This window comes from Triplophysa rosa, linkage group LG3 (genome assembly GCF_024868665.1).
Source record: "Triplophysa rosa linkage group LG3, Trosa_1v2, whole genome shotgun sequence".
NCBI classification, from domain to species: Eukaryota; Metazoa; Chordata; class Actinopteri; order Cypriniformes; family Nemacheilidae; genus Triplophysa; species Triplophysa rosa.
Window position 1 is genome coordinate 10,101,008 of NC_079892.1, and position 25,630 is coordinate 10,126,637.

Genomic DNA, 25,630 nt, shown 5'->3' on the forward strand with positions numbered 1-25,630 from the left:
ATGATTCATTTTTTCTTAGATCATCACAGGAAATGATAGTGCCAATTTGCTGTATGCACCGTTCCTATCTGGTTTTCATTAAGTTGTCCTCTCATGACTCTGAAATGTAAAAGTCTTTCTCATCCCGTTTTACATTTGAACAACAAAGTTTTTGCTAGGCGTGACTATTTAAAGGTGTTGTATGTAATATAAAGCAGGATCTATTGATAGAAATGCAATATAATATACAGAGGTGTATAAAGACCTTACATAATGAAGCGTTATGTTTTATTACCTTATAATGAGCTATTTCTATACACCGCGGGTCCCCTTACATGGAATTCAGCATGTTGTTTCTACAGTAGCCCTAAACGGACAAACTGCTCTACAGAGCGTTTCATAAATACTTCATCTCCTTCAGCAAAGAAGAGAAAACGTAACAACAACTTGGTCCTGTGTCAGCCACTGTAGTGCTTCAAAAGGGAGGGGTTGAGCTGTTGGTTGCAATTCGCAACATCACCACTAGCACTAGATGCCGCTCAATTTCATACACTGGACCTTTAAATCTTAATGTGTCTTTAAAAAGCATATAGTGATTTTCTCTTTAGAATTTCTATTCTTGTTTCATTGTTGAAAAAATAATTTGCCAATTAGCGTTGAAAGGAATATGTAGCTATTACAAAGTCTCATAAAGCCAATCATCTAACCAACGCCATAAAGTGCTCTACTTCGCAGCTAATTCTGGCCACTTACGTGAAACTCTGTCTGGCTACAGGCAGTTCATCAGTTTTATTTTCCCATGCCATTTCAATAACTTTCCTCAGATGCACTCAACATGGTACTCTCTAAACATGCTTTTGTTTGCCAAAGGAATGTTGGAAATGTCTCCAAGCTCAGATTACATAATGTTATGATGTCAAATGAACATCAGGTGATCATTGAATGCACTGCGGTTGTGCCGTCTGAGATAAACAATGCAAGAACATTGCGATGAGAGTCAATGAACTCATGAGTCAATACATTGTTATGCGTTGCAGTCGTTCTTGTTCCCAACAACAAATCGGAGGCCTTTTAAAAGACGCGTTTGCCTCTAAAGAGGTGTGGTGTATTTAATAACTTGCATTGCGTACACTAGACATGTCAGTCTTATACTGGGTGTGTGTGCCCAGGTATAAAAAGTCCCTGACACCTGTGAAACGCTTGTGGTTTAGCAGGGTGTTATTTTGCTCTGTTTGTATGTCCTCATATGGGTTGGACAGTTGCGTACTCGATGTTCCCAACCAAGGGTGAGGGTTCTGAGAAACACAATGCATGACTGCAAATGTGTATATCTCTTTTCCAACCGCTGTATTTGCTTCAATGTCATGTAGCTTTCTCTTTAAGGACGCTGCATGTACTACGAGTTCCCGCTCGTCTTGTTCTATTTCCAAAGAACTCTAAATGTAAACGCTAAACAGCTTCAATGACGTAAACCACTTAGAAACAAAGAAGGCGTGCTAAGAGTCTCTTTGTGAGCTTTACTTTTCCGTTCTCCTCGCTGCGTCTATCAATCGCAACCGCCCACAGACCCTCGCACGAGCACAAGGGGGCTGACAAACACTGGGGCTCCCCACACGTCACGTGCCGGTGAGGTAGCGCTCCGTTCCAGGAAGAACCTCCCGTAGTGCGGAAGGAACATCTGCGCGGTTTGTTCTCTGTCGCTCACAAGTGTCTTACTGAAGTCTTCTTTAGGGAGGGGAGAAAAGTTGGCTTTTTTCTAGGACGTAGGTCACAGCTGCCGGTAATCTCACGTTGCACTGGTGCGTCATGACTCATCGAGAGTGACTCATTTGGTGCAGGCTCTCCAAACCTTTTTATGGCTCTCGCCAGAGCAACTAATGAGAACAGGTGGTTATCAGGTAGACGGGTCCCATATCAAGTGTACATATTGTCCACTTGTCAATGAACTCACGAGTCAATACATTTGTCTGTGTGTCTGAATTCCAGTAATGGTACAGTGTACAGTGTATTGAATTTGAAACAGAAAAAAATATAAGCGGCCACTCACTGAATGTTTGACAAAGATGAGTGGAAAGAACTACAGGTCTCAAGACCTGTTTTAAAAGTTAAGTGCTTTGACATTTTTCTGGAAACCTGCCCCAAATTAGTAAAATATTACCTTGTTTGTGCCCCCTGATGCCACAGAGTGTAATATAATTAATTGTAGCATGTATATAGTAAATACATTACTATTATTAACATATTAACATTAACATTTTTGTCACAGCATTATTTTTAATGTTTAGTCATCCTTGTGCATTCAAGTTGGGACGACAGGAATGATTTGTGTTATGTTAACGTAAAATGGACTATATGCATGCGTGACTTCCGCGTTCCACGGTCAGAACCCTCGGCAGTTTCCGGTTGGGGAGACTTAAAGCAGAGCGAAATGGAAAAATGAGAAAATAGTTACATTTTGCAGATGCTGTACATTGCGGCACTCAGCAGCGGTATATAGAAGTGCTGTTCTACTGTATTTGAAATGATACTTTCATAAGTTAACATTTCGTTATAACATTCAAATACAGTAGAACTTTTTCTTGTTTTTGCAGGTACAACTTTGATTGTTTTGCTTGTAGTCAATGTGTCTCCTGTACAGCTGCTTTGTAACAATGAAAATTGTAAAAGCGCTATATAAATAAAGTTGAGTTGAGTTGAGTTGAACGCCACTGCTATACCACTGCTGTGTGCCAGATTTCGCAGGAAATTTTTCAACACCTATATAGTACGTAAAGTAATCTGCAATTTTATGTTTTAAACAGAGATGGCGATAGAGAGAAACGTTACTGAAAGCAGTTTAAGTGTCTACTATTTGTGCACTCAAGAGATCAAGTCTACTACAACTGTTTTATAAGGTGACGATTTTGTATGAATTTGTGTGAGTATTAAAAAAAAACAAGAATAAAGGTCTACCTCTAAACCTTACATCACTGGTGAGAAACAAGATGATATTGAAATATACAAATGACATTTCATACGAAATAGCCACCTTGTAAAATTGCCATTAAATGATGTTGTGTCTATCGTGAATACAGTACTGCAGGCTATGAGGCATTCAGAAAATGCACAAAGACGTGGAATTTCTGCTATAGTGAAATGAGTTTCTGGTAAGGACACACACATAGGAATTCCTGTGAAATCTGTTGCTGTACACTTTGTACTGAGTGACCTAAGTTCACTCTGTACTTTCACTTCAGTTTGACACGCTGCCAAAAATGAATGCCTTCCGCATCCCCTATTGAGTTTATCCTTGGTGAATTGATCCGGTACAACTGATATTACACCCCCCATAGATGGTAAAGTACAGTTTGTACGTTTAGAAACACCATTCTTTATTATTATTATTTCTCTTTTTATTAATATTTTAAAATCATCAAGCATGGGAATTATGCAGTGACCATGAATAAGCTTAAATAAAAACGTACATTTCAGATCTTTTAATAAAGCCTATAAAATTATCTTGATGGATTACAGCTCTTGGCATTCTTGAAATGCTTTTTCGAGAAGTTCCCACATACGCCGGGCACTTGTTGGCCACTTTTTATTTAAAGCTCAGTACAGTTCATCCAATTATAAAAACGTCGAAATTACACTTAGTTCAGCAGAAAAACTGATGCACAGATATGTATTTGTCAACCAAAGGTTGCATTTAAGCGTAAACCAAAACTTGCACCTCATTGGAAATCCAACAAGTCGTTAAGACTCTTATAGTGTGTACCGCATATTCAGAGTAGAACGAATTACAAGAAAAGTGATTCACAAATTCACGTCTTCCCATATCAGCTCCATCCCCCACAACACAAGGCGCCGAATGAATCCTCTAACAAGTGCTAAACAGAAGCTAAACGTCCCTCCTGTCCAAACGGGGAGACAGATGGACCGGGAGAGTCCATGTGCCTCACACATTTCCATTTTTGACCATGCCTGCAGTTGTCCTCCTAAAATAACCCCCATTCCTCACGACCTTATTTGTGCAAGGCCTGTGCGAGACCACAGTCTGGAGGAGAATCAGATATCCAGGCCACGCAACACACGCCACGGTCTCGTTGTGGCTTTGCAGGCCAGCATACAGCTTGGTGTAAAAGTGGTGGTCCGTAACTATATGATCTGCATTTCTAACTCGCTATGCATCTCACAGAACTGGATCAGGAGTGTTTGCTACACCTTTTTTCTCATCTTGACAAGGATAGTCGCCGGAGCCTGTCTTTGACCTGCTGGCGGCTACGAGATGTCTTCCTGGACCCTCAGCTATGGATGCTACTCCACTTCAGGTCTCCCTGCGAGCTAAAGAGAGACAACTTTGTTTTGGGCCCGTCGCTGAGGTACCTGGCGATATGCTGGCACTCCAGCAGGGTCAAAGTGTGTAACATCGAGGACTGGATGAAGACCACATTCCAGAAGGATCTTTGCAGCAAGCACGAGAGTCTCGTCAGTGACTTCCTCGAGCGTGTTTGCCACATGTGAGTGTTGCTTTGTATAAACTTTCATTTTGTCCACATATGGAAACGTAAATGCGTCCCACGTTCACTTTCGTTAATGAAAGAGTCTAAAATGAAAATTGACTCATTCCACATCTTCATGCGTGACAGCATGATCTTTTGGTTGGAAATACAGCGAAAGCAGAAATAAGGATGAAAAAAAACAAAAAACCAAAGCAGTCCATCCTCTGTAAGCCAGACAATAGCTTTGTGTGACAAACTGAAATTTTAGTTGTCAGCTATTGCTGTCATAGTGTATTTTCCACCACTTTATTGCATGGCCTTAAAGGGATATTTCACCCCCCCAAATAAAATCTGCTATTGTTTATTCGCCCTCATGTCTCTTTCTACTGCACAACACAAAAGAAATATTTTGAGAAATGTCTCTGTGGTTTTATGTCCATACAATGGAAGTCAATGTGGGTCAATGCTGTCGGAACATTCTTCAAAATATCTTCTTTTGTGTTGTGCAGAAGAAAGAAAGCCATACAGTTTTAAAATGACAAGAGGGTGAGCAAATGATGAGGGAAGTTAATTTTTTGGGTTAACTGTCCTTTTATTATGTTTCTTTTATAAAGCTTTGCTATTGTATATAGCATCAGCAATTTTGCATGCATCATATTTGTGCTTTTTGGAACATGATAGTGCTTTCAATGTATGTTGAAGAAAAGCATGAAAATTCTTAAAAATATTAGCTGTTGTGTTGCACAGAAAGACATGTGGGTTTGGAATGACATGACGGTAAATAAACGACAACATTTGTTGGGTGAACAGCACAAAATCTTAATAAAAAATGTGTGAATATAATATAAAACAAAACTAAATTATGAACGCATTAATTTTATTACACGGTTTAGTAAAATACGTCAAACAAATTCATTAAGATGCTTGGATTGTAAGTGTGAACATGTCCATATATTGGAACTGGATGTTCAACCAGCTTTGTATTGTTACAATATCGTATATTTAAATAAACAATGTTTACTTATTCTTCGTGTCACCTCGACAGAAACGCGAATTGACTTGTCAGAAAATGTCCACAAAACACATCATCCGACAACTTTTCACAGCTTTCAGTGTCGGATGACACGTTTTGTGTACCTGTGCTGACAATAAACTTGCATTTTTCAGTCCATGTAACACTGAGATATGTAAACATTATTCATTCACATATATTATAGACATACTAAGAACACAAAACACGATGACTTTAGCGCATTGCCTGCAACAACTGGTCCATCACATCACAGCTGCGAACAGTCTGTAGACTAGTCAACAGAGAGTCTGTCATTCAAAGTATGGAATGTACAGTAAACACACGCATCTCATTGTGAAAAAGAGTGCAATTATGTTATGCCATGAGCATTTGAAGAACAGAACGATACGCCTGTCACTCACCCACTGTTTTCTTAAGTATCTCTGCTTCGCAGTACACAACTCATCTTTCAGCGTTGTGTGTCGAGAAGTACATTAGGACAGAACATTCAACAATCACAAACATCTGTGGTTCTGCTGCATCGCGATGAACGAAGCGTGCGTATGTCCCAGACATTTTTTTAGGAACAGACGTCAATGAGAGGAAGCTTGAAATTACTTCAGCGTGAGCCATTCATCTCATCTCTGGGTTGAGTAATGGAGATCCAAACCTTCATCTCTTCAAAGTTCATTAGAAACACGTTCTACCTCCGAGGAAGTATATCATCAGAGTTTTAGCGGTACACACGGCTTGCGTTGGAAGCGTGCTGAGGCTGGGAATGTAGTGTAGTTTGCCTGGCGTTTTGATTGACATGATGAGGTCTGTGGAGTAGCATGCAGTGCACAGCTGAATTACCCTTAGAGTTTTAAGGGCAGATCTGCACAGCTTCTCACAGGCAGCCAATAATAGCGAAAGACATGATGGAGCTTTGTGGTTTCTCCCGCTGCTGTTATGTGCTTTAAACTTACTTAGGGGGAAAAGTGGGATTTGGCTGTAGAAAAGTCCTAAAAACAAAGGTTTCTAGTCATTTTAACGGTTTAGGTAATGTTTATTTGATTTATATTAATGTACACTGTAAAAATACCCTTTAAAAAAAACCTTTTAAACTTTGGCGCTAGAAAAAAGATAGTAAAATAAAAAAAGATGTAACGTAAAATGACATGTTTTTCACATAATTTTACACCAAACTTGTTTTCAAAATATGCAAATATTTTGTAAAATTCTATAAAATTAGTTTTTTACAGTATAATCTTTTATTTATTTTTTAATGAATGAATTAATGAATTTATTTGTTTTTGATCATTGCAGCACCATAGTTTTTTATAATAATCCTTTTTCATTTTTTTACATTTTTTATTTTCTAGTTCTTTCGACAACTCTACAGTCAAAAACGTTTTTAATCTCCAAGGGATTTCAGTTTAGGAACCCTATAAAGCTAAAAAACATTATTAAGGATTCTCGAGTATGTTTTTGGGAGGTAAAAAATGTTGTTTATACAGTAGGTGCATTGTAAAAGAAAAACTTTCATTTTACAGAATTTTACTGTTATTTTTTACAGGTTTTTTAAGGATAATGTAAAAACCTGTCATTTTAAAGAATTTACTGTTTTCACTTAATACGGTAAAAAACAGAGACAAAAAAATGACATGTTGTCATTTTACGTGACGAAACTGTTCCCCCAGCTGTTCGTCCCAGCTCCCAGAAAATTACAGTTTTTCCTTGTACTTCAAAAACTTTTTTGCTTTCCACATACTTATTGTATCAGTACATGGTTTACAAGTAGACAACAAAAAAAATCTTTGTAAAAATGAAAAAGGAAACCTTTATACTTCCAAGTGAAATGGATAAATGTTGAGACAGGGTTTTTTAACAGACTTAAACAGGACTGAAAAAAAAGATAAAATGGACATACAGCTCCTGAGTCTGTAAGGTTGTTTTGAGATTTAAATGTTTTTTTAATATTGTAATACAACAAAACTAGAGATGATTTTTGAATAAAGATCCTGTGGGCAAAGTCCCTCCCTCGTGAGCCGTCCTCTCAGGATTTGCATCGGCAGGTGGAGCTTACAATCAGCTCTTTGTTGATGTGGGTGGAATGGACATGTGCGTTCGCAGTCAGTGCGAGTGTGCACGTGTGTGTGCTTCTCTCACTTTCCCATAAAGATAAACACGCGCATTCACTGACGCCATTGTGGCGGTACATTTCAGCTGCGGAGGAACATTTATAAAACGTTGAGCGCCTGGGGAAGAGTCTCAGATGGTGTCATTAAGTTCAAGCGTGGATCTAGTTTTCTTTTTCAAATAAAACTTTCTCTTTAACAGCGTATGCCAACTTACTGTTGCCAAGGAAAAAAACGGATCCGTTATGGGTCTTAAATGATTTAACCTTCAGGGTTGTATTGTATATTTTTAATCATCTGTCTTAGATGGCTGGTTACAAATAATAATAATGCTCTATAACTATTTTAATCTCCTGTACATTTCTGGATCCATTGCAAAGAGTGAAATGACCTGTGAATCTGTTTTGGATATTGTGCATAATAAATACTGGCATTATTCAAAACAGGCTATTAGAAAATACTATTATTAAAAAATTACTAAAATAAACAACATAACTACATCTCACCACAGTCATGTGTTGTGTGGGACTTTTTCTCTGAACGTTCTTGGCGCAGACGGATTATTAGGGCTCTAGATCTTGTCATTCAGCATTAGCGACACACCCTTGACCAAATTACTGTAAAAATCCATATTTTACAGCCTGGCATTTCATACATGTATGTCCTGCCACGTGTGGGATGTTTATACAGGCCACTCCCACGCAGGAAACCTCATAGCTTCTGCTCTGGAAAACATTAGTTGCATTGACGTCCCCCCGCCCCAGCCTCATTTCAGAGGCCAAGAATAATCATTGCTTTCTTTGCATTATGAAAATCAACTTGTATAACTGCTGGATATGTCCGTTTCGAACAAATCCAAATGAAACAAAACGTCTGCACAAGGGAGGGGCGGAGCTACGAGAGGAGGGCTCGCTTATGTAACCAGGGCATGATGCGATGCATATATCAGGCGTGTTTACTTAAGCTAGCCGGCCCCAAAGCTCCATCTTGCTACAACACTTTATCTGCAAACATCCAACCAACCCCGAGGCTTGAAATTCTTCCTCTCCTGTTGATTCTTTTATAACACACCCTTTGTCACAGATGCCTGTCTGTGATAATTAAAGCAACGGCACATGCATCCTAAGACCCGCCCCATCGCCGGGGTTATTGGGACAGTGCACGTAACACTTAGGGCTGGCTGGAATGCGCCTCACATGTGGTTAAGTGGTAAGATTATGTAAGTCTTTACAGAATCTGCATCGGTGAACGTGAATGATATCTCAAAGCCTCAGCCATTAGCTCTCTCTGTGCGAGTGTGCGCGAGGGCTGACCCTGTGATCGTCCACCGGCAGGCTGCAGCAGAGAAAAAACCAGTCGCAGTGAGGCGACTCGCCAGCAGCCTGCACAGAAGGCTCCTGTTGCCAGAGCTCGCTGGTGTGGGCACGAGAAACGGCTCGGCTTTCAGCTGGTGCTGTTTAGCCAGAGCACCAGCTGTGTTTATGCGGCGAAAACGGCTGATACAGCAAACACTGAAAAATATGTTTTTCTTACGCTAGGGTCAGTGTAATATCATGCACATGCCTGGCGGGGCCACATCTTTAGGGTTAGTATAAATGACTGATTTCTATGCATGCCATTTACGGTTTTTACTTGTACACACCATAGCTGTGTTGGTACAGCTTCCTGTGCAATGTATACTACATACTGCTCACTGTTTTATGAAAATAGTATGCAAAACAATTTTAATCATTCAATTTAGCGTGTGAGATATAAAACCTATGACACGCCCCTTCCCCAAACCCAGCGGCATTTTGAATGATTACATTTAATTCAGTAAATCTCATAAATATATACTTAAAACCCCAAATTATGACTAAGTAAATGTTTTATAAAGATATTAGCGCGTGGCATGTTGAAAATAAAACTGGGGTAATGCTTTTATAATAATATTCACTGACAATAATACATTAACAAGAATTAGTGTTGATTAAAACAAAAATGTTATTATAAGTATGTATTATAAATTATTATATTATATAAGTATTCATTTGTATTATTTATTCAATATTATTTATTTTTATTTATAGCAATTATGCTTGTTGTATATCATTATATCAATACTTCATTGTAGCTTTGTAGTTGACTATGCCATTGTTTGCTTTGTTTACAAAATAATAAAATATAATTTGTAAGTCACTTTGAACAAAGTCGTCTGCTATATGAATAAATGTAAATGTTTACTGTCTATTGACTACATGGCTTGGATTGGACATTACAAAGTCTGCCACTTGACGCTTCCTTGATCCATTCACAACTACACAAACAGGTGTGTTTTCCACAAACCCTAAACAAATTAATCTTTGGTGTTTGTTGGAGCAACACTCGAGTAAATCATATCCTGTTTTTGACAGTCTAGACATTAAAGATGAAATGTGTCATTTCATAAAAGCCACGCCCCTAGTTCATGTCATTGGTTAAAGTAATGTTGTTGTGTTGGACTGGCACCTAAACAAATACAGCAAAGCTGACAGTGCCGCAGAGCAAAATTGTTGACATTTTTCTTCCGAATCAACTTATGAATGGCTTATTTATATCGGTAAAGGAGTAAGAAAATAAAATAAAATATTGGGCAAAATATTTACAAAAAAAATCGAACTATTGCCTCAGGAATAAATTGAAATTAGTTTGAGGCACTTCAATTATTAACTACAAACAAATAAAAATAAAACTGAAATAAAAATAAAAATAGTTTATGTTGTGTAGCAACATAAAAATGAACAAATAAATAATATAATGACAAAAGCATAAAAATATAAAATTAAAAGTGAATTTAAAATATTAATAAAACTTAAAACAAAATATATTATTTTAACAATTTAAAAAGTTTAACTTTTACTCATTAACTATGCTTTAGCGAGTTTAATATGGGCTTTTAAACAGTAAACAGACATGTATATACTGAATATTGTCTCTATTAATAACTTTTTGTCAATTAACAAACAAAAACTTCTTCTGTTTACCTCAGGTGTCCGAATTTACTCTCTCTGACTCTTTCTGGATGCGGCCACATAACGGATGACAATGTCATCAATGTGCTTCGGAGCTGCAGGGGTCTGCGCAGTCTGAGTCTAGAGAACTGCTCCCGGATGACAGACTCCATCCTGCAGGCTGTGGTGGACCCTGGACACAATCTCACAGAAATGAGGGTGGACTTCTGCCGCAACGTGACCCAGGCAGGGCTACAGGAGGTCAGAGAGAAGAGACCAGAAATACACTTGAGCGCACTACACAGTGCAGATATGATTCCAGACAGCAAGCCTGAGGAGAAGACGCAGATCAGGAGAGCTCTGCAGAAGTTCCTGATCTTCTCCTGAGAGCTATGAGACATTTACATAGATCTTAAGACCTCAAGTTGATGCTGTCAAGTTGAACATTCAGAATATTCCTCTTTTAGATGTTTTATTATTTTTTACTTGTTAAAAGTGTCAAATGTGTGGGTTTTCTTCTCATTCCTTATTTTGTAGTTTTAAAGGTTTCCAAGTTCTTGTAAAGCCTTCATATATTACGTTTTCTATTCAATGTCACTGCAGTGTTCCATATTTATATTCACTCTTCCAACTTTTGAAACTTTTGTGTTATCAGCAATTGGTTCATATAATTCCAGTACTCATTCTTTGGACCTTCACTGGCATGAGTTATTTCTTATTTGTTTGTATATTGCATTTCCTGAAATGACTTGTCGGTCAAGTAAACAGGACAAAGAATAACTGGCCCAACCACACAAATTACAACCAAAGTCTATTTTGATATTGAACTCTATTTATTTAAATATATAACAACACAGCATGCATAATCTAAGTTTAGCTCTGGAAATACTCATATTTCATTTTTTCCTCATTGTGAGTATTTGGACTTCTTCCCAGTTATGCAAAAAGAACTTGGCACAGCACATAATTTAATTAACAATGTAATACATTTGAGGATAATTCAGTCCAGGCTGCTGGATACATTGAGTGAACAAGTGGTATTACAATACATGATAAAGTAACAGATATCATATGGATCTCATATGAAAACACCTGTCTGTCTACAGTATAAATGTAACACTGCACAACACCTAATAGCCAATTGTGAATCCTAAATCCTCCTGGGTTGGTACTTACTAGTTTGTAAGTCCATAATGTGACATCAACTGATTTTGGGAAAAGTGACTTGCAAAGCTTCATTTGTACAGTATTTATCTTTTTTAGTTGTTAACAGATTTAGGAAGGTTTAAAACTCTATTGCAACAAAAGTGAAGGACAAATAATGCACATTAAGTGAGAAATGTATGAAAATTTGGAATGGATGCGAAATTTTATTGCTGAATTCTGTCAGATCATGAACTGGCTCAATTCTTAATGAATTTTGACATTTTTATATTTTTATTTCTCCATTAAACATAAACACTTGTTTATAAACTACTTTCAGCATTCACAAGTACAATTTATTCTGATTGGAAACTGCTTGCGTCCACCATTATTTGATTAAAATTCCTATTAAAAGAAACCTTGTATCTCCAGGTGATTTTTATTTTTTGCCATAAATCATTATTATAAGTCACCCATTATGTTTGTCACTGGGTTTTGCAAATATCTAACCAATAAAATGTATTAAAAATTGCTTATAAACTTTGACAACACAGTATTTAATCATTAAAAAGTACAGTGTTTTTCCTGTAAAGAAAAACGAATTTGAACATATGAGGTTTCAGAAGGACAGCGATGATATAGCGATAATAAACACTCCAGGATAGACAGCAAATGTATCGTATTTTGTGACAACATTTTCCATACTAAAGCTGACGTGGTGTAGTACCTGCGATCTCATCTCACTATGCATTTGGGCTAAAGAACTACTTTATTTGGTGGAAGATTTTTTAAAAACTGTTACTGAAACAATGTTTCAGTTTTTTTTTCACTGGACTCGTTGATTTAACGAATCAGCCACAATGTTTTTAAATGTTAAATTCTAAAGGTTCATTTTCATTTTGAAAGGTGCAAAGGGACAAGCCGTTACTATCTCATCTGCCATAGCGGCGAGTTATGACCTAAAGCCTGCATGCATTAAGTTATCTGAGGCCATGTTGGCCCTTTTGGCAGTGTTGTGATTAGAAACATTATGTAAGCGCTAGAGGAGTGTAGAAGTAGGTTGGCCAGTGTCTGTGCTTTCCACGTGACTGTGCTATTTGCGCCGTAATTGTGGCTCGCACAAGTGGGTGGCGCTCCATTCTTTTCTGGAGCTCTTCCGAGGGACTTCTCAAGTCATGTCATATACCCCATGCAGAAAGGAATTTCAAATCGTCCCTAGCCCAACTTTGCCCTCCACAAAAATAGCCGTTCTTGCTTGAGGAGTTACATAATTATTTCTTTCTCTGCAGAAACTCTTTGACCTTTTTCACGTGTATGTGATCCAGCTTAACATGCAAGTACAGTTTCATCAACCCTCCCTCAGGGCGTAATTAAAGCTACATGAAGAAACGTCACACCTTCTGGCCCAAAAATACTCCATAATGTTATTGTTAAGCTTAACATCTTTTTATTGGCACTGAGTTGCGAAGGCTGAAATGGCATTTTTACACTTTGTCTTTTTAAAATGCAGTTATGTAATATAAGTAATTACAATACCTATTAATGCTTTGGATAAAAGTGTAGTGGGATGAAATGTATGAATGATTCACAGGTCTCATTAAAACCCCAGAATTCCTAGTGATGATCCTGAAGGTCACCGTCGAACGAGACATCCAAAACACTGACTCCTCCCTGTGATAATAGGATGATTTTAGTGTGCTTATAAAGCCAACCGGACCCTGCAGAAGAGGTCCAACCTTCAAATTTAGTGCCAAACCCTGTGAATGTAAGCAACAGCCTTCAGCAAATTCCTTTTTGAGTTTCCCAATTTTGTGTTTGAATACTTTCTTTTGTAAGTGTTTGTGAGAGGTTAAATAAGCCATGAAACATGATTAGGGTGCCGTGATTGCCCAAATCTACTGTCAGGTATTTCTTTTGGCTACACGTGGTTATGCGATCTAGTTAATGTTTCACAAGCTTTCTGATAGTGTAATGGGTCTGACATGCAGGTTTTAAAGGCTGTAAAAGTTAGCCTACAGTAAATGTATGTGCTCAACTGTAAGCAATCAGGCGGTGAAGAATCATAGTTTAAACAAAGTTTTTTTTGACAGATAACTAACACGCAGGGGGAAGCTGAGAGGGTGTTGACAGACTGTCTGTACAGTAGATAACAGTGGGATAAATGTATGTTGTCTGCCTGAAGCAGTTTTGTATGGAGTTATTCTGCGGACTATATTAAAAAGGAATTGCAAACTGCATTTGCAAATGCGTTTTCTATTTGTCGTGTCAAAATTGTGACATAATTCAAACGCAAATGCAAACCGTTTCCATTTGCATTTACGCGAACATACAATGTCTGCCAAATTTCAAAAGGAAAAGCAAAGTCTATTTGCAAATGAATTACCTGTGTCTTACGAGTTACGACCCTGTCATATTTAAATCGCAATAGCAATTCCCCATATGCCATTTCACTTCCTCTGGCGTCGCATATTAAGCCTGCCAAAACTCAAATGAAATCGCAAATCCCTTTGCATTTGCGTTTCCTCTGACTTGTACAGAAACCTGTCAATCAATGGCGGGGGTGGGCTTATTCAATGGGGCGTGTTTGTATCGGGAAGTGACGTCATTCACCGTCGCAGTGGTGGCAGTCAGTCCAACACTAAGGTGACACCGTCAGGGCGACACCGGTTGTGGCTAAAAGGGATTCAGCTACAGCTAAAAGCCAAAATAACAATAATGGAACAAATGAGGATCAGATGCAAAGTTTCATATAGAGAAAATCTTTACAATTAATCACAATTGCGGTATTTAACAAGTATAATTTACAGAAGTTCAACGGGCTCGATAAACAGATGAACACAAACAGATCTCAATGAGCTACCAATAAAAGTCATATTGAAGCAGTGTGGATTCATCATAATTACTTGAATTTCTCAGGTTGGTGCATCACCTGATGGGCTCATTTACTGCACATGTTGTTGAAAAGGTTGTTCGGAAATTAAATTTTAAATACAGCAACAACTCCATCCAGTAATTTGTAGATGACAGCTACTTCTGTGTCCAGCAAACGCACTAAAACACTGGAGCACACGTTTGTCTTTGTCTCACTATGTTATGATACACAAATAAAGAGATGTAGAATTCACGTACTTTTGTAATTTATTATTAACTTGTTATATGCATAATGAACAACAATGATAATGCAGGATGCTGTTTATTCATACAAAGTGAACATGTTTTGTTATGGTTTACAACACGTATTAATCATGATGCAAAATACGGTCACAGCGTTGTCAAGAAATTTCATGTCCTCGGAGTACTGTGAAAACGAATATCATAAACAAACATGTTTAGAGGAATGTTGCAGAAGGTGATGATTATCCATCCTGCACCGAAGTTTCACATGCTAAGTGATGCCGCTCTGAGCCCAGACTTCCAGCGCGAGTTATTTCCAAACAAAAAACTGAAAACTGCACTGTTTTCAACGCCGATTGTGAGTGCAGTTGTAACTTCACTCCTAATGTGTTTAGCTGTATCATATGTATGTATCTACTTAAGTTCCAGTTGACGGTGAATGACGTCACTTCCCGATACAAACACACCCCGTTGAATAAGCCCACCCCCGCCATTGATTGACAGGTTTCTGTACAAGTCAGAGGAAACGCAAATGCAAAGGGATTTGCGATTTCATTTGAGTTTTGGCAGGCTTAATACGCGACGCCAGAGGAAGTGAAATAGCATACGGGGAATTGCTATTCCGATTTAAATCTGGCAGGGTCGTAACTCGTAAGACACAGGTAATTCATTTGCAAATACACTTTGCTTTTCCTTTTGAAATTTGGCAGACATCGTACGTTCGCGTAAATGCAAATGCAAACAGTTTGCAATTGCGTTTGAATTATGTCACAATTTTGACATGAACAAATAGAAAACGTATTTGCAAATACAGTTTGCAATTCCTTTTTAATATAGTCCGCAGAATCATTCCATAGTTTTGTTTGTTTCTGCGGTTACTGTAAAGTGTGAAGTTGGGTCAACTGTTGCCTGAGGAGTTTCTGGGGAGCTAACAAAGCATGTTTCAAATATTTGTTGTCTTTATTTAGTTTTTTTACTTTTTATCCATGCAGTCCCTATCAGTGTCATAGAGCGCACGATAATTTTGAGAATTTTGCTGAAATTCGATAGGGCGATATTTTCATTTTAGCCACCAATGCAGATATAGGTCTACATATCTTTTGTATATACTGGGAACCATTTTGTTTCATTCTGATTCATTCATTCAAACAAAAAATCTAACACTGCAGAGTTATCACTGCATGTAATAAATATATACTGTTTCTTATTGAAGATTTTTAAAGATTTGTATCATTTGTAGCACAAATCTAACAATCTTACTGTTAAAGCGCATCACATATCGGCGTGGTTTTTCATATCGGGCCAATGCCGAAAATGTATTTTTATGTCAATATCGGCTGATAATATCACGCATGCCTAATTATTAATATCAGGATGACTTGTATCTTTAACATGAATTTATACACAATTAAATACAGACCAACATATAACACTTATAAACACAACCTGAATTGGACCCAGGTAATAATACAAAATACAAATAATACAAAGTGAAATAATACTTTGCTGCCTATATAAATCCCACCCACTGAAGTAGCTTACTGGAATTCTACAAAAGTGACCCGATGTCACCCAGACACGTCTACATCCAGTGATTTAATCGCCGTCAATGCAGACTTGCTTTAAGTAGGACTTTTATCAAACCACTATTTGCTTTGAGATCAAGAACTTAAATGCCTCACAGCAGTTTAGATACACTTCAAAGCAACTGCATGCCAAAATAAAATGAACCACAGACGCTTTTGTCAGGTGCAATCATTCAGGTGGGATTATACGGTTGGGCCAGAGCTTCTGTACATGAGCCAATGTCCTGCAGGCTTTTCCTGCTGCCTATAGAAATGAGTTATTATCAGCCTGTATCTGTTTGTACGTGTCAGTTTGTACAAGTCTAATCTCGTCCCAGACTTTAATACACAGATGTATGTATTAAAGAGAAATCAGATTGTTGGGCTCTATGGATATACGACAGGCCTGTAATACACGTTTGCATTCAGATCCGCAATGACTAGACAACATCACGTTCACGTGCCTGTCGCTGGTCCTCATATGCCATATAAAATGTAAAGGTTAGGGGGTATAGGTGATAAAAATGCTGCAGAGGTCTTTTATTGGTGAGGCTGCTTCACATGTTGTGACATAAGATTCGCACATACATGTACAACACACGGTCTCTTTCTCTCCCTCTGGGCGGTGGAATGCAAAGGCAGCTCGGGCCACGAGCTGTTTCAGAAAAACTGTGGGAGGGAAGTCACGTTGTAGTGAATTTCACGCGCTGAGCGGAAAGGAATGGGAGGGGGAGTTGATTTATGTCATCCAGAAATGGCTGTTGGTGTGCTGGTTTCTCTCTCAGACCCCGGCACACATCCACAGCCATTTCAGTTGCATCTCACATGTCCTGAGATAAGTGTTTACAACGGTTTTTGCATAGCGTAGATGACTTTTCAAGATGGGTCATGCATAAGGTCCAGTTATCTTGTTAGTCAAGTTATTGGTACCATGCATCTTCATTTAGAATTAAAGGAGCTGTGTTTTTTTGTTGCTGTCATTAAAAACACTTTTTTAGCATGGAGTGAGCAACAGGTACGAACTCAGTGTTTTGGTGTAAAATAACAAAAATAATTTAATTTTACTTTACAAAATATTTTTTTATGTTTCTTTTCTGCTTCCCCAGCTGCCAAAATATTGTTGTTTTTTATAGGTATTTTTTACGGTGCATGTACAGATATTGTAAGTACATAAACAAATCTGCACTTTGATGGCGATATAGAGAATGTGAAGCTGGCGTCACGCCCTATGTTGCCTGTTGCGGTGGCGCCGCCATCTTGGGAGGATAATACTCCACTGCTCTTATTTTTTTTATATACCGTTACTTGTTTTGTTTGATATATGGAGAAATCGAAAGAAGCAGGGGCTTTTCCTGAATGACTCTGCGTAATGTTATTGCAGTTTTTAACACAGCAAGACCGACCTACCATAGCTACATTTCCTAATCAAACAAGAAAAACAAAACACTGCACTGAACGCACAAGTAGCGATCCTCCCAAGATGGCGCAACATTCAACACGGCGTGACGTCGATTAACAAGCTCTATAGAGGCGAAAGTTACGAATCACAGCTTAAAACTCAAACTCACTAATATCCAGAAATTGTCCTCATCTGGGTGCGCCAAATTACAAGAAAGCACGTGTAAATATGCGTGGTCATACAGTATGCAAATATTTTAGCTTTATGATGTCAGATATCCAAAAATTTGAACAATTTAAATCTGTTGTTAGAGTTATATAATTATCGTTTTAAACTAGGGATGAAGGAAAATATGATTTCTCATCTCATATTGCAGTTATGTCAAATATTCATATGACAGTGTATATAGTGCTCACACATTAGCACGTGGTTTGTTTTTAGGATGGGGTGAACTGAGGCCTGAAACCAGTAAGAGGACCTTACATAATAATGGTTTGAGGTGAAAATGTGTGCGGAGAGAACCGAATAACACACAGACCTTCAGAATGTCGCTTTTTTAAGCAAAGCTGTTGCTTGTCTGAGTTCAAAGTAAGTTTACTTTATATTATTATACACTGTTCAGTACAGAGCTCTGGACTTTGCTCTATGCAGTGGTAGATTACAAATAAAGACGTTTAGTTGGTATTTTTATGAAAGTGTAACAATTAAGTGTCAGACTTTGGTTTATTTCATGCATTCTGGTCTGCAGTCTGTTGTCTGTGGATTGGTGCTGAGCATTTTATTACCAAATGAACTAGCTTTCCTAAAAATCCAGAGCGTTGGAAAGTTGTTTAATATGCAACATTCAGGGTTCAAAGAATCTAATTTAGTCAGAAACATCAGAGCACCGCCATTTTTTCACGTGTGCCTGCTCTTCTTTCTACTTTAGTTAAAAGAAAGTGATCTGAACTGAAGTGGTCTATCTCTCCTTAGGAGTTTTAATTCCACATTAGCTCCATGCAGTTTTATTTGGTGGCCAACGAAAACATTACACACAAGTTCCACCAGAGATGGGGGAAGTGTCTGAGGCAGGGGCGTAGCAAGCTTTTCAAAAGTGCGGGGGATGGATGTGGTTTGTTTGTTAACAATAAAAACGATGAATACAATGACAGAAGGGTACAAAAGGTATAACATACAAGATATAAAAAGCTTCCCATTTAAATGAGTGATACTAGAAAAGTATAAAAACACACTCGGTGGTAAGCTTGATAGTGACATGGGTCTGACAGGACTGTGACTGATAAATTTTGCTTACTTGCGCCTTGAAAAGGGGAGATATAAAAAACAAAAAACGCCCACACAAAGCCTTTTCACTGGTGGTATAAATAATGTAACAATTTACTGTTTTTAAACATTAAAATAATATACACTTTTTTTCATAGTTCTTCAACAGGTATGCAAACAATGACATCATTTCTCACTTTTTTCTCTTCAACAGGTACAATCAAACACAACAGGTAAGTATCCACAAAAGTATTCAGCTAATCAACAAACAATGCTCAAAATATCAAAATCAATTGCACTGGCAATAAACCCATAAAATACCTCCTCCTCGTCAATTCCCTCTCTTCTTCATCACAATTAATTTATACATTGCATGCCACATACATAACCGAATTTAGCTAGCTGCTGAACAATATCCCAATTAGCAATTAGCATTAGTCTAAAAAACGAAATATAATACAGAAAACACTCGACATGTCAACAAAACATAAACAGAACATCTTCCCAAACACATATCAAGCTTATTTAAAAACCTCGAAAGCATAAACACTCATTCAAAGTACCTGGAAAAGGGAGATGTAAATAACCATAACCATAAGTTCCCGCCTCCTCAGCACGAGCTGACCGATAAATCTAACACACCAAGAGAGGCGGGACTTAAGGCAGAACAGCCAATCATCAGCCGGTTACACTCAAAGGCGGTGTCATGTTTGAGAGGGAGGGGAGAGGAGGCAGCCGCAGCGAGCGCAGACACAGAGCGGCCAGAGAAACGGAGGAGCGACTGCTGTAAGGCGTTTGTGCAAAACTGCGGAAAAACTGCTGAAAAAGTGCGGGTGTTGAACCCTCTCACCGGGAAAAGTATCCCCCATGGGTGCGACGCCCCTGGTCTGAGGAAATATATATTCTCCAGTGATCTGTAAGGATTAAGATATATACAAATAAAGAAGTCAACGTGAGGCATGCAGAATTTTATTTCCAGAGTCAGCGTATGGGGCAGTAACGGACGCCTTTGCCGCTAACGTATGGGGCAGTAACGGACGCCTTTGCCGTTAACGTATGGGGCAGTAACGGACGCGTTGGCCGCTAACGTATGGGGCAGTAACGGACGCGTTGGCCGCTAACGTATGGGGCAGTAACGGACGCATTGGCCGCTAACGTATGGGGCAGTAACGGACGCATTGGCCGCTAACGTATGGGGCAGTAACGGACGCATTGGCCGCTAACGTATGGGGCAGTAACGGACGCATTGGCCGCTAACGTATGGGGCAGTAACGGACGCGTTGGCCACTAACGTATGGGGCCGGAACGGACGCCCTGGCCGCTTAGACGGACGTATTATAAATGCGAATGCACGCAACGCGAAAAATGATGGGAAATTATGAACAAGGCTAATCGCTTAAATCAGATGTGATACTGCATGCAAAGAAGACGGCATAATGATTATGACTTTGGTGCATTGGCTTAAGTGCTGCATGGTTACTGATTTACTGACTTTAGCAGGATTTAAAAAATATTTTAACATTTAAAAATATGCTTTTGTAAATACGATTTTTCATGGAAAAACCAATGAGATCTTTGAGAAGAGGGTAGAAATTAGATTTTGTTGAGTCGATGGTATTCAGAGCAGTTGTTGAATCTCACAAAGTAATTTCTCTGCAAAATCAAAACAAAAGAAATCATAAATAATATTTAGCAAAAATAAAAGGAAGGCTTTTAGGTCTTTAAAAAAACACATTTTTTTCACAGTATTTTCCTTACCATAATGAACAATCACTTTACTTTGTTTTTATTTTTTAAATGTTAAATTTCGTAAATTACTTTTGTCACAATTAAAAAATCCAACTAAAAAGAAACTTTATCTAAAATTACATTCACATTTAACCATTTAGCTTTTAATTAAAGTGACATACAAAAGTAAGGAAAACAAGCTATTCATACAATTTCATATATTTTCTAAATTCGTGCTGTCCAGTTGTACAGTCCCCTAGTGTTTAATTCTATACATTCACATCAAAAAGTGTTAATATATAATTGTTGCTCTTAAACTTAGTCTGACAGTACATGAGAGAGCTTTTAGTTACGCTTAGAGGCTTCTGAGAAAGATGTTTTAATGTGCCTAATAGCCCTGCTGTTGCCTTCATGTTTAATTGAATTAGCATAAGACCAGATCTAATGGTGAATATGTGTGTGTGCCCTTATCTGAGTTGTGACAGCAGCTTCTTTCCTTCAGTGGATGGTGGTAAAGAACAGGAAGTTGATGTTAATGGAGAGCTGAAGTGCAGGCTTAGCTGTGTCTGCAGGTGTGTTTACTGTGCTTTGTGTGTGTGTGTGCCACTTTAAAGAGAATGTATGACGAAGAGCTGTTTGAGAGCCCAAGATGAGCCACCTCCTTATTTATTTATAAGGTCTCATCCTCAAAGTATAAAGACATCCGCTGTATAGATTCTCTTAAATGGTTGGAGTGGGTTTGGACCTTCAGTTTTGCTTTTCTAAAATCCCTGCAGGGAAACATCAGGCATGTTTATGTTGCAATATGACAAAAATTGAGCGATGGATCATGGATGGAGATGTGGGAGGCTGGACAGTATTTTTATATTCGTCTGCCCCGGACCGAGGATGGAGCAAGAGCGGGTGTGTTATCTGATCCTTTCAGTAATCTCATATGTCCACAGAGAGGAAACATCAATATCAGGACTGTTGTTTTTCTGCTTTTGTGTGTCTCAGAACACGATGGTCCACATATCATCTGACAGCCAACCTGAATGCAAAATGTAATGTTTTCTAATCCAGGGGCTCCACATCTTTTCTCAATGGCCAGATCTTTCAGTTTCACACAGTACTGCACAGATCAATAATAAGAATGGAAAAAAATGGAAAAATAATTTCCATTTACTGTAGCTTAATGCAGACGATAGAATCCAAAAAATAAGCCACAAAAGTGTGTAGTGTGTTTCTATTTTCTTGTGAAGGTAAAAAACTAGCCATGCTGTAATTATAGATGAACTAAAGCAGATAATAAACCAGCAAATTATTCAAAAGATTGCATATCATATATGTTTGTATTAGGGCTATCAAATCGATTAATCGAGAATAACTGATTCCAAAATAAATGTTTGTAGTTATATAATATATCTGTGTGTGGCGTGTATATTTTTCTGTATATACATGTATATATTTAAGAAATATGTGTAACATATATTTAGTATATTTATACATAATATAAATTATATTTGAATATAATTTTTTTTCATGTAAATATTTGTTATGTATATATACATGTATGCGTGTGCATTCATACATAAATATACACAGCACACACACATATATTACATAAACACGAACATTTATTTTGAAATCGATTAATTACAATTAATCGATTTGACAGCACTAGTTTAGATATAAAATTAAAGGACAATATCAGATGTATATTTTAGGATTTGAAGTATAAATACAGTTAAAGACTTTAGGGTGGCCTATTTCTTAACAAAGCTGACAATAAATTTACCTCTGAGATCTCCCAAACTTTTTTTAATAGATCACAGCAAACATCAAATCATCCTTGGAAAATCCTCAGGTCTAGATTTCAAAATCCTTAAGCACAAAGACCAAGGTAACATAATGCCCTATTATTCTTTGCAGTATCAACATAGATGTGTTAACTGATGCCTGCTGAACAAAGTAATTATAAAACAGGCCACTGTTCAAACTCTTGCAGACATCCTAGACTAATGTTATCATCTACAGTGTGTCTCAGTCTCAATTTGCACCTTTATCTCGGCTATATCTTAACTCACACCTGCACTGCGCACGTTGGCGTGGAAGAATGCGCGATGCGTTCGCCCACGTACATGCATTTCTGCCCTCACTGTGCATTTGTTGCGTCTCCCGCCGACTGTGCAGGTGTCGAGGAGGTTTTTAATAATGCACAGTAAGTCCGCTTTGAAGCCAGCTTTTCCTGGTATAGAATATTCCTTCGCTCCCTGTGGATCAACCTGGCGGTTGCTCTGCCTGGAGCCATGTTGCCTCAGCCATGAGCTCTCCTGCCAATCACTGTTCTGATGAAGCAACGTTCCGACACCGTGGGGTGTGAATTAGGGGCATTCGGTACACTTCATACTTCCTCGAAATACTGTATATAGGAGGCTTCGGTTTATAAATCTTTCATTTTTTATGGGCGTTTTGCAACAAAATGTAAGAAATTGGTTTGACGGAATAGTTCACAAAGTTTTGTTTGTTCATCAGAAGGTCCTGTCGTCATTAATCCAATCGCATGTTGTTTCAAACTTTTGTTTTTCTTTCAGCTGGGGTAAGTGCATGATGACAGAGTTTAGGCTTAATGTTACTATAGGCATTGAGTACCGCAGAGATAACGTATTCCGGACCCCGGAATCCCCGTTCCATCGCCCCAAAGTCTATGGGTTTTTTGAATGGGGTTTTGGTAAATCGCCTGAAATAAGGTCTGCAGCTAAAAAAAACTCTAAATATTTTCACGTTTTAATCTATGGCATAAAACACACCAGATATAACCAACTTGTGACTTTTCAAACCTTTATTGTGTCTTTAAAATGGCTGTTGCTAACAATTTGCTAAAAGCGACTACTTCCTTTGGCGGGGACGTTTGATGTCATCGCGCATATAAATCTCACAAATAATACAACATGGGCACAAATGTCTAAAATCGTTGTTATGGATTCATTCACGGAGTAATTACTTGCCAGGGAAAGTGTTGGGTGTAACTAGTTACTAAGTAATTAGTTACTGTAATTTAATTACTTTTCCCTTGAAAAAGTAAAGTAAGGGATTACTCTTATTTTTTCTGTAATTTAATTACAGTTACTTCTGATGTAATTAAACTAAATACTTTGTGTAATATATGTGTGTGTAATGGTGGAATTGACATAAAAATTCAAAGTCTAACTTTAAAATCCGTGCTTTAATGTATAATTCTCACATTTGTAATACTTTGGTCAGTTAATAAGAGTACTTTATGTAGTTTAATATTATTTATTTGAATGAATTAAAAGAGCCTTTCATGCCTATCCTTGAATCACTTAACTAATCAAGGTTGATATAGGATATAGAAAGTAATTTGTAATAAGTAACTAAATACTTTTTGGAGAAAGTAATTTGTACAGTAATCTAATTACACTATTGAATATGTAATTAGTAACTAGTAATTAATTACTTTTTGAGAGTAACTTACCCAACACTGGCCAGGGAACACATTTTTAATAAAGTTTGAGAAAGTTGTCGGAGGCTTGGTGGTGGTGACGTTGATATCGAGCGACCATAGTATAGCCTCATGTTAGCTTTTTACTTCTGGCGATTGTATTTAGGCTTCAAAAATAGCAACTATTGTGTTGATCTGTAAAGATGATCTTGATAGACAAAACGTGTAAACATCATGAATAATCACAGATCTTTTTTTGTGTGATATTCCAAAGGTCTATGGGAAAAAGGCATAGGCTTTCGGTCGAGGGAACCAGCGCAAGACAAACACTTACTTCCGGGTTAGCCTACAAAAATACGTCATCTCTGAGCCACTCCATTGCGTATTCATTGAAGAAGAAAAGTAGACAGACCATGAGATACAGAAATAATCTCTAAAGGTATTCAAGCCAGATGTACTCAGCTACTGTTCCACAGTACCATTGCAGACTTTCTTAAGCAAGCATTGTCAGCCTTGCCAAAGCCTGTATCTACTGAAAGATAGACTGGGTCAAGTTGCAATGAAGTGTTTATTTTTTAATCCGCAAGTGGTAGCCTGAGACGCGACCCTGTCTGGGCTCTAACGCTGGGCTTTATTCTCTCTTGTAAAACAGATGTCGCTTTACAGGAGTCAAACCCTGTGACAAGGTTGCATCCTCACACAAAACCCACTTACATATACTGTACATGCAGGGCTGTAGCTATAGGGGTTAAAAAACAAACAGGGGCCCGACAGAAATGTAAGGGTCCCAGAATTGTAAGCTAGAGTCACAAAATGGGCAAAAAGAGTGGACGAGGACACACAGGTATGTGTGTGAGAGACAGTGATGCGAGTACAAGGCCGTCTCAAGGACAGGCCAGCTGTGTTGTCTAGGCAGAAAAGCCTGTCTGCCACAACACGATCCGCCTGCCAAACAAAGCAAATGAAGCAACACACAGACGGGCAGGTGACTCACAAACACCCACATAATGGGCACAAACACAACACACGATCATTCTGTTTATCTAAAAGCTATAGCTTACGCTTCAAGATCGAGTCTAAGATTTCTTATAAAGCATTAAAGTGCTGCATCAGATGACATTAAAGAAACATTTTACAGCAAAATAGTCATCACATTGCCCCAAACCTGTTATATTCAAACTTGTAATCGGCAATAAAGATGGGCAAGGTCACACCGACATCATTTAATGCTGTAGATGTGTTTGGACACATTTCTAGTTTATGATGCTGTTGTTATTATTTTTGTGCTGTTTTTGTGACTAACATCTCCGCTTTTTGTGTTCCACTGAGGAGACAAATAATGCTGGTTTGCCATGTCATGGATGAGTAAACAATCATTAAAGAATGACCATTTCTTTTTTGGCGAGCTATTCATT

The 25,630-nt window shown here is 38.0% G+C and overlaps 1 protein-coding gene and 1 long non-coding RNA gene across 2 annotated transcripts in view; one reads left to right on the forward strand and one right to left on the reverse strand.

Moving 5' to 3' along the window:
• Positions 1–53: 53 nt before the first annotated feature.
• On the forward strand, positions 54–12,129 carry fbxl22 (F-box and leucine-rich repeat protein 22). The gene is made up of 2 exons (XM_057330420.1): positions 54–4,478; positions 10,600–12,129. The coding sequence occupies exons 1-2, from the start codon at positions 4,144–4,146 to the stop codon at positions 10,946–10,948; spliced, it is 684 nt and encodes a 227-aa protein (XP_057186403.1). The 5' UTR covers positions 54–4,143; the 3' UTR covers positions 10,949–12,129.
• Positions 10,708–25,630, reverse strand: part of LOC130552220 (uncharacterized) — a 59,996-nt gene continuing 45,073 nt past the window's right edge. The window contains exon 3 of the long non-coding RNA XR_008962695.1: positions 10,708–10,813. This is a non-coding gene — a long non-coding RNA (uncharacterized LOC130552220). The remainder of the gene's footprint in view (positions 10,814–25,630) is intronic.

Excerpts from the sequence above, each read along its gene's own strand:
- fbxl22 (XM_057330420.1), top strand. The coding sequence starts at position 4,144 with ATGCATCTCACAGAACTGGATCAGGAGTGTTTGCTACACCTTTTTTCT. Across the intron at positions 4,479-10,599 it reads CTCGAGCGTGTTTGCCACAT|GTGTCCGAATTTACTCTCTC; the intron begins GTGAGTGTTGCT and ends TGTTTACCTCAG.